Source organism: Cryptomeria japonica, chromosome 5 (genome assembly GCF_030272615.1).
Source record: "Cryptomeria japonica chromosome 5, Sugi_1.0, whole genome shotgun sequence".
Lineage (NCBI taxonomy): Eukaryota > Viridiplantae > Streptophyta > Pinopsida > Cupressales > Cupressaceae > Cryptomeria > Cryptomeria japonica.
Genome location: NC_081409.1, coordinates 886,342,907 through 886,354,111, shown reverse-complemented (window position 1 = coordinate 886,354,111; position 11,205 = coordinate 886,342,907). Strand labels below are relative to the sequence as shown.

The 11,205-nt window shown below is 34.1% G+C and overlaps 1 protein-coding gene across 2 annotated transcripts; it reads left to right on the top strand.

Annotated features, from left to right (window-relative positions):
* Positions 1–299: 299 nt before the first annotated feature.
* Positions 300–8,351, top strand: LOC131028015 (uncharacterized protein C6C3.02c). Of its 2 annotated transcripts, none has more exons than XM_057958135.1 (6): positions 300–565; positions 5,387–5,443; positions 7,269–7,358; positions 7,564–7,742; positions 7,842–7,926; positions 8,029–8,351. In XM_057958135.1, exons 1-6 carry the CDS (start codon positions 538–540, stop codon positions 8,037–8,039), a joined length of 450 nt encoding a protein of 149 aa, XP_057814118.1. In that variant the 5' UTR covers positions 300–537; the 3' UTR covers positions 8,040–8,351. The 2 variants fall into 2 exon arrangements, with proteins under 2 accessions (XP_057814118.1, XP_057814119.1); XM_057958136.2 differs by having other exon boundaries at positions 379–565; positions 7,275–7,358.
* The last annotated feature ends 2,854 nt before the right edge of the window (positions 8,352–11,205 follow it).

Here is an 11,205-nt window from a genome sequence, read left to right as displayed (position 1 = left end):
CATAATTATTCATCTACATGAATTTTAAAAATAATTAATTTTATCCAATTGTAAAAAAATTCTTACATTTAATAATCTGATCATTTCTCCTTAAATTAATCTAAATTGATTTATACTTATATATATATATAGAGAGAGAGGAATTAATTTAATTTAAGTACCTTCTAATCCGCATCCTCCTGATATCGTGGACCCAATACGCTCCACAAAACTTGATCCACAAGCAACTTCAACGATAGATCAAATCAATGAGTGACCTTGTAAAATCCCCCTTTTAGCTTTTGGTTTTTGTTTGAAGTTAGAAAAGAAGAAAAATCTAGAACTTTCCGAATATTCTGGGCTGTGGACGAATCGCAACCCTAAAATTGGAACAGGACATGCACACCCTAAAATTGGAACAGGACATGCACAATACATATAAATAACCCATCTTTTACCTAAACAAGACATTGTCAGGTGCTTTATACATTTTCTCATCGCTACAGGTGCGCAGGAGGCTAAGGAAAACTTCAAATCTTATTTTTTACGCTTGCAATCATGCCGAGACGCAGTGGAGGAGGCGGAGGTTCGATCTCCTAACTCATTGAATGCTATTTCTATTCATTCTGAGTCTTAAATGGAGGTTTTGAAAGATGTTTTCGTTTGTAGCATTAATATTAGCAAATATCGTTCTGATTGTTGCAAATCTTGGAATATTAAACGACATGGGTGAAGATTGTTTCATTGTTGTGAATGCTGGGGAAGCCCTAATTACTTCGAATGAAAACCCTAACCAATGCTAGCGAAAGCCCTTTTTTCTGTTGACTAAAAATTGTAAAAGACGCACATATAACCCATAGTCTTTGTTAATGAAAATGATCTAAACCATTGATTTAAAAACCCTTAGTTGGTTCTTGTAAAATCCTAATGTCGATATAAGCTCTGATAGGTGGCTTTCTTTGGGTTCCATGGTATATCGTAGCAGGAAAAATGACAACTTGGAAAGGTTTTTATTTTTTCATATTGAGGTGTTTATAAGATATTCTAGATTTCTATTGAAAGAGTCATGCATGGAGGAAGCACAAGGTGCATTTTTGTAGTTGTTTTTAAGATCTTAGTAGTACAAGGTCATGAATTTTTTTTTTATGCGGTAATCTTTTTTGGGTAGATTTTGAAACCCCCTCAATGGCTGTTGGTGATAAAAGTTGCGAAGTTCTACGTACGTTTACTGCTATAATTTTTCAGTAGCATACGACCAACAAGTGCTTCCTCGCTGAGGAGGGGCATCTGTAATTAGTTGGTCATCAATTAGCACTCTACTGCTATAATTTTTCAGTACCATACAACCAACAAGTGCTTCCTCGCTTTGGAGGGGCATCTGTAATTAATTGGTCATCAATTAGCCCTCTATCAATAGAAGCAGCTATATTGTAACTATTGCTGTAATTTTTCATTACCATACAACCAACAAGTGCCACCTCGTTGAGGAGGGGTATCTCTAATAAATTGGTCATCAATTATCCCTCCATCAATAGAAGCAACCATGTTGTGCCTGCACGAAACTAGTTCCCGCTATTGCATGTTGGGTATTCGCTATCCTGCCATCTGGTTTGATGCTACGATGGTATAAGATCTAGGCACTGGACTGCCACCCAACTCGAAAGAGTTTGATTCTCTTGTTCCAGAATATATCAGTAATCTAAACAAAATATTTTCTTTCGGCGTCACACGACAACATGGAAGACACATTTTTTGACTGTACTGAGTCGAGCTTTATCTAGTATGCTTAATTTGGTTTGCCGAAATATAGTTTCGTGTATTTGGGGCTGCTCTGTGAGATAGAATCTTTCCTATGTGCTTGAAAGGCGTTATTGACTGCACTTTTGGCCTCTGTTAAAATGAGGTTACGTACAGAGGAGGATAAAGATTAGGGTTTTGTTATTGACGGTCTTGTTACTTTTTGAAGATTGGGATGTGAAGAAAGAATCATTTGCAACATTGACCCTCCATTCTTTTGTGGAGTTAACACTCAGAGTTGCCTGATTTAATAATATGTGGGCTTGATATTTTGGCAGTGTTCACCCTACTGTCTCCTGTTGCAAGGAACTTGTGCCATCAGGCACGGATTTCGATTTCTCCATTTATGAGGGATTTATACTTATCCAAAGTTATCTTGGGTGTTACACTGAGTCTGATCTGAGTGTGGACTGTATTATTATCTGTTTAACTTTAAGTCATTGTAGTGTGAAATTTTCCACCTTGATTGATGAAACTCAATCCATGATGGTTTGATAGGCCTGAAGGCTTCGTTTATAATTTGAACAAAGCAAAGGTGTGGGGTTAGTTCTTTGTTAATGGAAATTGCCACATCTTACAGATATTTGTCTTCATTTGCATGAAAAAAGCCGTTGTACCTTTTTACTGAACTATAAAAAGCTTAGGAAAGATTTGATACGTGGAGAATGAATTCATCAATACCTCAAAGGAATGCTATTTGTCTCGATGGTATGAATTCATCAATACCTCAAAGGAATGCTATTTGTCTCGATGGTGAAGTTCCTCTTCTTGCATTGCTTTAGTCCAAATTAATGCGCTTTATTAGTTCCTCTTCTTACAATTTTGATATGTAGATGTGTTAGAGAGCTTGTGAGCTTTGCAGGTCACATAATTCTTGGTCTGGTTTAAGAAACATTGATAGAATTTGTTTCAACTAGGGAATCATCTAGGAACGTTCAAAACATTCAAAACCTGTTTTCTCGCATTCAGCAAAAAATGGCAACTGTGATTACAATTGCTTAAAGTTTGACAGTCCATTGGTATGATAGTAAGAGTATCAGGAAAAAGGCTACAAGTATTGCGTACATCTATGCTTCAGATGATACGCCATGTGTAGTTAGGTTTTTCAACACGTACGCAAGAATAGAAGTTATCAACTGCCTTGAAAACTGGTCTTTATACAGGGTCTTTTGCACATGGTATCTGATGTATTTTACTGGTAAACCATTTTGTCTAGGAGAAAATGCCATTTACAAATTTTCCCACGACTCAGCTAGAAAAGGCTAAGGAATGGATTTGACACATCAAGCGAAGTCATTAAAAGTATTCGAGATTATTACTTATTTTTTATTATAAAATAATGGTAATTACCTATGAGTTGAGTGTTTCATTGAAATTCTAAGTTACTTGGTTTTTCAAGTTTGGGTCACATATCTGTACCAGATGGGTGCAGGGAGTGGGTATGAATTTGGGATAGCAAGGGCCCAGACCTGCTGCCCTGGGCACCCTGTGGATATATAGACTGTGCCCTGGTCAAAAGCGGGCCATGTCTGGCTATTTCTAGGAGAAACTGAGGCTGCCTACGGAAAAAAATATAAAACAAAAAAAGAACTGGTCATGCTTTACTCCTGCTTTTCCCTGGTCTGTCTGTTATTTTTGCTAATCGTTGCATTAAATTGTATACAAATATAATCATGATGTAGGGATGTAGCCTGACAATGGAGACCATTATATTATGCAGAGCCACAATAAAGAGGTCTAACCTCAAGTCTCCAAGAGATGTATTTGCATTTGAAAAACTTAAGAGGACTGGTGCAGGCTACTTCGCAAAAATAGTTGTTAAATTTGCCTCTCTTTGTTCTAGCAGTAATGGATAGGATGTCCCTTCAGCTTAAAAAACACAGTGAAGATGTGTAAATTATTTGTTTCGTATTTACAACTGAGTTCACCATGTTCGTTTGGTTGTATAAGTATTAACAAGTATGGCTACAAAATATATTCACAGCCTAGCAAATTATTTTAATTTTTTTTGTTGGAACAATTATTTAATACCACAGCAAAAGAACAATCAAATAAAAACATTTGACTAGAATAATTTTAAGGAGTGTATTATGTGTGTGTTTCACATAATAGTAATAAAATTAATCACGTCTTCTAATAAACAGTCAAATCAAATCAACTATACCACACACAGAATCCATATTAGATTTGATTGAATTTATATGGTTTCTTAAATTTTAAGTCATTGTTTATTTGAACGCGTGCTCCCAACCCCTCTCTATATTTTACATACTCACCGGCAACCCACATTAAATTTGATTGAATTTTTATAAGTTCGTAATTTGTAAGTAATTGTTTGTTAGAACCCATAGTCAGCCCAGCCCCTTTGCCTGTATGAGGAAAAATACATATAAAACTACTTGAAATTATATTTAGGCAAATATTTTTATTTGATCGTTATATGTATATTTGCAAGTCATGGTTATTTTAATATAAATACATCACAAAGAACAGAATCCATATTAGATTTGATTGAATTTTTTTAGGTTTGTAAATTAGAAGTAATTATTATTTAAAACCCAATGATTAATCTCCCTATCTTATGTGTGGAAAAACACATGAAAACACATAATTCTACTAAAACTTATATGAGCCAAATATTTTTATTTGATTGTTATTTATATTTGCAAATTATTGCAATTTAATGTACAGGATATCATAACCGTACCAAACCTTAGGGAAAAAACTGCCATACATAACCAAACCCTGAACATCTGACACGGTAACCAAATTGGTAACTTAGTTTAAATTGATACATTTGTTAGTTTAAATTGATACATTTGTTTGACAAACCATCTAATATGAGTGAAAAAAACTAGTATTCCCAGAAGGAAAGGCCATCTAAAATAATAGAAATCTGCCTTTGAGCACAGGACAGTGGGAACTCTACAAGAAGCAAAATTGTTTAATACTAACGACACACTGACAGAGAGCCTGATACCTTGCAGACTACTTAAGTTTAAATGGTCCTTGTTGAGAGGTTGGAGTTTATCACTCTCTCAAATTCAAGCAAAGTTGATTGCCTTGTAACAGTGAAATTAGAGAGCGAATGAACCTACTCTCTCTAATGCGCTCTCGCCTTCTCCTTGACACAATTCTTATGATCTCTTTTTATATAACATATTATTTGCCACAAGATTTTTAATTTGAGCATATCATTTGCATACAAGTAGAGTTGCTTGAACCTAAAATTTTAGGATTGATGTAGGAAACAGTGATAAAGGTTTGTGTCAAACAGGTAAGCACATTGTAACATTCGACATGTTTCTCCACATGGGATCCATAACATTTGGAATTTTGTCAGCTGTTCCTGTGCACCACATTTGAAGGATCCATTATATATACGCGTTCTTTGTTATTGAATTTTTGATCGAATATTGAAAAATTTGTTTTGATAGAATTGGAAAATATTGTTTTTAATTTGTCTTAAATATAAAATTATTTTGACAGGTTGATATTTTACGTAAAGTTGGGTTTTCTCTATTGGGGTGTTTATCAAAATTATTTTGACAGGTTGATATTTTACGTAAAGCTGGGTTTTCTCAATATATTCATGATTTTTCTTTTATAGGAAGGATGGGGGGTGCTCGTCCAGCTCGATCACCAGTTCGTAGCCCGCCACAGCCAGGTATATTATCTGCCTGTATTTTCAATTGAACGAGTTAAGTATTTTTATTTAAAATTTGAATAATAGTATTGGCTGACAGCGGCGGGGCCTTGCAAGGTACTTAAGCATCAACATCGTATTTGAGTTTTATAGTTTGTTAAACATGTGTTATGATTTCGACAAACATGGTATTCAGAAAAAAAGCAAGAATCTGGTATTTTGTAGTCTCTTCAGCAGTCATGCATATATTTCTTTGTTTTCTCCTTTTCCGTTTTTGATATTTATTGAGTACCATTTTGTTGCCTAGACTGACAGTTTACGGTTTAAATTTTATCTTCAATAGAAGCTTCAATTTTTTAAGGATGTTCTTCTGCATCACGTTTCATTTATATACAATTTTATTGTACTTCTGTATATTTCTTATATTGAGTTCGAGAGATATAGGTACCATTGATGCCGCTTATTACCGTTCATTCATTATAAATTTGATATAGATTTCTGCAGTACTCATCAATACTGCAAGGATGTAGCGGTGCTATGCTACTTGAGTGAAAAGGGTTTTATAATTACATAAAAGAGACTTTCATTCCAGAGTTTTTGACGTCCTAGGGTTTTCTACAAATTACTTTTGGTCTTATTATTGTTCATTATTTTCGTATCAAGTTTCGACATTTAAGCAAATTTTGTTTTAGGCAAAGGATGCATAGATACAGAAAGGGAACTCTTGACTTAGGCAGGGGTCTCATGAGGGGGCTTAAGCTCTATATTTTTTCTGCTGCAGTATTATTTGAAATCTTTTTCTAAAAAAGAGAAGCCCGTACTTCTTAGTACTTTTTAGGCCTGCAAATTTGAGTGGAACGGGGTGGGTCGTTCTTCTGCATCACGTTTCACTTGTAAAATTGTACTTCTGTATGTTTCTTATATTGAGTTTGAGAGATATAGGTACCATTGATGCCGCTTATTACCGTTCATTCATTATAAATTTGATATAGATTTCTGCAGTACTCATCAATACTGCAAGGATGTAGCGGTGCTATGCTACTTGAGTGAAAAGGGTTTTATAATTACATAAAAGAGACTTTCATTCCAGAGTTTTTGACGTCCTAGGGTTTTCTACAAATTACTTTTGGTCTTATTATTGTTCATTATTTTCGTATCAAGTTTCGACATTTAAGCAAATTTTGTTTTAGGCAAAGGATGCATAGATACAGAAAGGGAACTCTTGACTTAGGCAGGGGTCTCATGAGGGGGCTTAAGCTCTATATTTTTCTGCTGCAGGATTATTTGGAATCTTTTTCTAAAAAAGAGAAGCCCGTACTTTTTAGTACTTTTTAGGCCAGCAAATTTGAGTGGAACTTTGAGTGGAACGGGGTGGGTCTAGAAATTGCCCCACCATCTTTAGGGATGTTATCTGCCATTTGTCAAACATTTTAGTTTAGTTTTTATTAAAAAATAGTTTTTAAGGAACTGAACCGACAAAATCTCAGCAGCTCCAGCTCAATTTTTTAGTAAGCCCCTCCATGGGACCCCAGCCTTAGGGAAGGATGCATGACCAGAGTGCACTAGTTGTCTTTATAAAATCTCTGCCAGAGTTTAATGCAAATTGTTACTGTTTAGCTAAAGTTTATTAACAATGGCATTGATAGTAAATTGGGTGATGATGTATAAAGATATTTATGTTAGTTTTGTTTGTTAAAGTCATTAAATGTTTTGGTCAACCAAGTGATCTGTATTAGTTTTCTTAATTGAAGACATAATAATATGTTTGTTCTGTTGTGATCTCCATGCTGGATAAAATTGCATGACGATATAAATCGGTTCTTCTTTATTGGTTTTCATGTTACAGCTCCAGCTTCTCATGCTCCACCCCCGGCTCCACTACAGTCTAGTGGTGGTGGGTCCATGCTCAGTGGCATTGGTTCTACCATAGCACAAGGTAATATTTAAAATCTCAACTTGTTCAACCAGATGCACAAGGTTATATTGAATATCTCAACTTGTTCAACCAGATGCACAAGGTTATATTGAATATCTCAACTTGTTCAAGCAGAGATTGTATGTGTAGATGAGATTAGCTGGGGGCATAAGCCTTATTTAAGCTCAAGTAGAATGTTAAGTGAACTCCATGTTGTGGTTGATAGGGTTGGCTTTTGGAACCGGAAGTGCTGTAGCACATAGAGCTGTTGATGGAATCATGGGTCCACGGACAGTTCAACATGAGTTCGAGCCTGGTGAGGCACCTGCTGCAGCTGGTGCGCCTGCTGTTACAAACATGAGTGGGCCAGATTCTTGTGGAAATCAGGCCAAAGCATTCCAAGATGTATGCCATTCCCAGTTATCCATGTCAAGAAATTTGATTGTTTCCAAACCTTTTTATAGTTTTATCGGTTATATTTTATTGTTTCAATTGCTTGTGCAGTGCCTGAACAATTATGGGAGTGACATTTCAAAGTGTCAGTTCTATGTAGACATGCTCAATGAATGCCGTAAAGGCCCTGTATCAGGTAATAATCTTGGGCAAAAGGTTGTTTATGTTAAGGACAGTATTTTTTTTTGGATTATTCTGTAAAAGTATCTAATAATTTGCAAAATTCCTTTTGATGCAGCTCAATTCTAAATGCGTGGTTAGTTTTCATGGTGGCTACGAGAATTTTTAAATGCTATGGGACTGAATCTAGTGGCATTGGACATGAATCTTTAACTTCAAAACATCTCAAAACTCATAAATTTAGTAGCAGCATTGGAAATGCATCTTATTTAAACTTCAATATATTTGATCTACTGACGAGGCTTCTCAGTTTCAAGTGCATTTGGCCTTAAAGAGAGCTATAAATTCAATAAACAATTTGGATGATTACTTGATTTTAATCTTCCAAAGTTATATTCAATTATTTAAATGCTATAGGAATCTAATAGCATTGAACCTGCATGATCTGGAATCTAATAGCATTGAACCTGCATGATCTGACGCTCATTTTATTTGATAATTTCTGTTGCTTTTCATCTTTAAGTGCTTGTGAAATCATTTGAAAGATGCATGAACATAAAACGTAATTTAGGTAATTATTACAAATTATTCTATAGGAATCTAATAGCATTGAACCTGCATGATCTGATTGTCAATTTTTTTGATAATTTCTGTTGCTTTTCATGTTTAAGTGCTCGTGAAATCATTTGAAAGAAGCATGAACATAAAACATTTTTTAGGTAATTATTACAAATTATTCTATAGAAATCTAATCGCATTGAACCTACATGATCTGATTGTCATTTTTTTTGATAATTTCTGTTGCTTTTCATGCTAAAGTGCTCGTGAAATCATTTGAAAGATGCATGAACATAAAACATAATTTAGGTAATTATTACAAATTATTCTACTTATGAGCGTTTCTATTTCAAGATTATTCTTTTTTCTCCGAAAAAAATCAATCGAATCTTGGGTCTAGGTAGATGAACACTTGAGCTTGTTTTAATGGTTTTTGAAAGATAAATCTAAAGATTGATTTACTTTTAGTCTCTCAGTTCAATGATTTTTGTTCATTGATGTTTCTTTTGATAAAGTCATCTCTCTCCTTTTAGCTTTCGCTGGCTCTAAGCTGTATTTTTGTGCTGTTATTCATACACACTTAATGGTAGAGCACTAAAAACGTTATCTGTGCAATTTTACTAGCTATTCAAGATTGTCTGCCGTTTAGTTGTTCTTCTTGTGTTTTCGATTCTCCTTATGATTGATGTTTATGTGAAGTATGCATTTGTATGCATTTGTAGGTGACCAATGTACAAAGAAAATGGAGGATTTGAGTTAGATGTAATCGTGTACCAAAAGCCCCACGCATGACTTGAATGATATAAAGCCTCCAATTTTGCTTAGTTTCTTATTCTCTTGGCCATTTTTTCTTAATTGCACTATGCACTCTGAACTCTTCATGCACCCTAAGCATTATATATTCTATATGCGAAAGATAAAATGCAGTTTAGGTAAAGCGTTTTAAAAATATTTTCAGTTTTAGGCAATTTGTAATCGTTCTAAAAATATTTTCAATCACACAATATAAGCTCTTCTTCCCTTTTTGTTTTATGGAATTAATTATGTGATATTTGATTATACATTTATCGTGCACCAAATATTATACATTAAATCCTTGAAGTTTTTATAACGTGAAATAGGAAAAATCGATTAAATTAGAGGGGATTCTTGATACAATCCACGATCTAATCAATGAAAGTTCTACGCGTCTTAATGAAAACAAGAAACATAAATGTTCATCTATTTTGAATATGCGAAATAGAACCAACTAGTCATAGGTTTTGAACCACACAAAGTTCCGATTGAATTGAATATACATCTTCTTGGCTCTTTAAAGGGTGGCTTTAGAGGTGATGTTCAAGAGTGGAATGATCACCTTTCTAAGTTTTTACAATATGTACTATACAACATTATCTACCTTGAAAATTGCATCATCTTTTTTCAATAAAAAAGTTTAATGTCCTAAAAAAAATGTTTAAGGTCTTATTTCAAATATTTCTGATTCAGGGCTTGCACACGTCATTAATCTGATTTAGGGTTTGCATAATAAAGTTATAATGTATATTCATCATTAATATTTAATTTAATATATGTGCATAATTATTATTTTGATTTAGGCACATTTCTATGGTCAAGTTGTACGCTATATGTGCATATCTATAATCAAGTTTTACATTATATGTGCACAAACTTTTTTGATTTAGGCACATTTCTATGGTCAAATCTAATTGTGAATTTGCAAGTTGTCCTTGTATTGAGAACATGTGTGGATTTTTTTGTAACTCTATCTTGGGGTGTTGTTTGAGAAGACCTTAAAGTCCATGTGCATCATTTGAATTCTAATATTTAGAGACACTAGTCCTAATGTTTAGAGGTAGACTTTATCCCTAGTCCACCTTGGAGGTAGGATTTTATGTATACTTAATGATTTTATGTATACTCCATCCTTAGTTCACTTTGAAGGTTGGTTGCCATTCTTGATCAAGCATACTCCATTTTTATTTGGACCTTGAGCATTTTTATTTGGACCTTGAGCATTTTTATTCTTGAAGTTTATATGAAAAAAGATGATGCAATTTTCAAGTTAGATAATGTTGTATTCACCTCCCAACCCATGAGTATGGTAGGACTTCCAATCCATACATTTTAGGGTCGTATGCTGGATAAGAAGAATGAGACTAACTTTCCTATTGGATCAAGATCACTCAATGGCCTTTTTGTCCACGAGCATGGTAGAACCCCCAATCCATCCATCTTGGGTGGTGTATTTAATGAAAAATGATTAATATTTAAAATCCATCCATCTTGGGTGGTGTAGATGATGAAAAATGATTAATATTTAAACACTCATAAACTGAAAGGTTGGCTATTATTGCTCTCATATGCATGACATTGCTATAAATTTCAAGGTAGGCTGCTAAAGGTATTTGTTGTATCATTGTTGGAAAATACTTCTTGATGAAGTGATGTTTGATGTGGATTTGATAATTGTTTGCTTAATTTTTGGAGGGTTTGACGATTGATGGATTTTAATGAGTACCTCTCATAATTTCTTCTCTTTGAAATAGTCACCTCCTTATTTTCTTCCCACTCATTTCTATTAATCTTTTTTGATTCATATGCCCTATTCTTTTTTACTTCAGTATTGTTGGATAAATGATCCCTGGATCTCCCTTTTATATTTCAAGATAGTCACCATTTCAAATTTTTAGTTCACTTTTATTTGATATTGATCCCTATATATATATATATATAT

Bases quoted from the DNA above. Each gene is read 5' to 3' on its own strand.
- LOC131028015 (XM_057958135.1), top strand. From the start codon at position 538: ATGCCGAGACGCAGTGGAGGAGGCGGAG. The intron at 5,444-7,268 runs GTATATTATCTG...TTCATGTTACAG, and splicing joins TCGTAGCCCGCCACAGCCAG to CTCCAGCTTCTCATGCTCCA. The intron at 7,359-7,563 runs GTAATATTTAAA...TGTGGTTGATAG, and splicing joins TGGTTCTACCATAGCACAAG to GGTTGGCTTTTGGAACCGGA.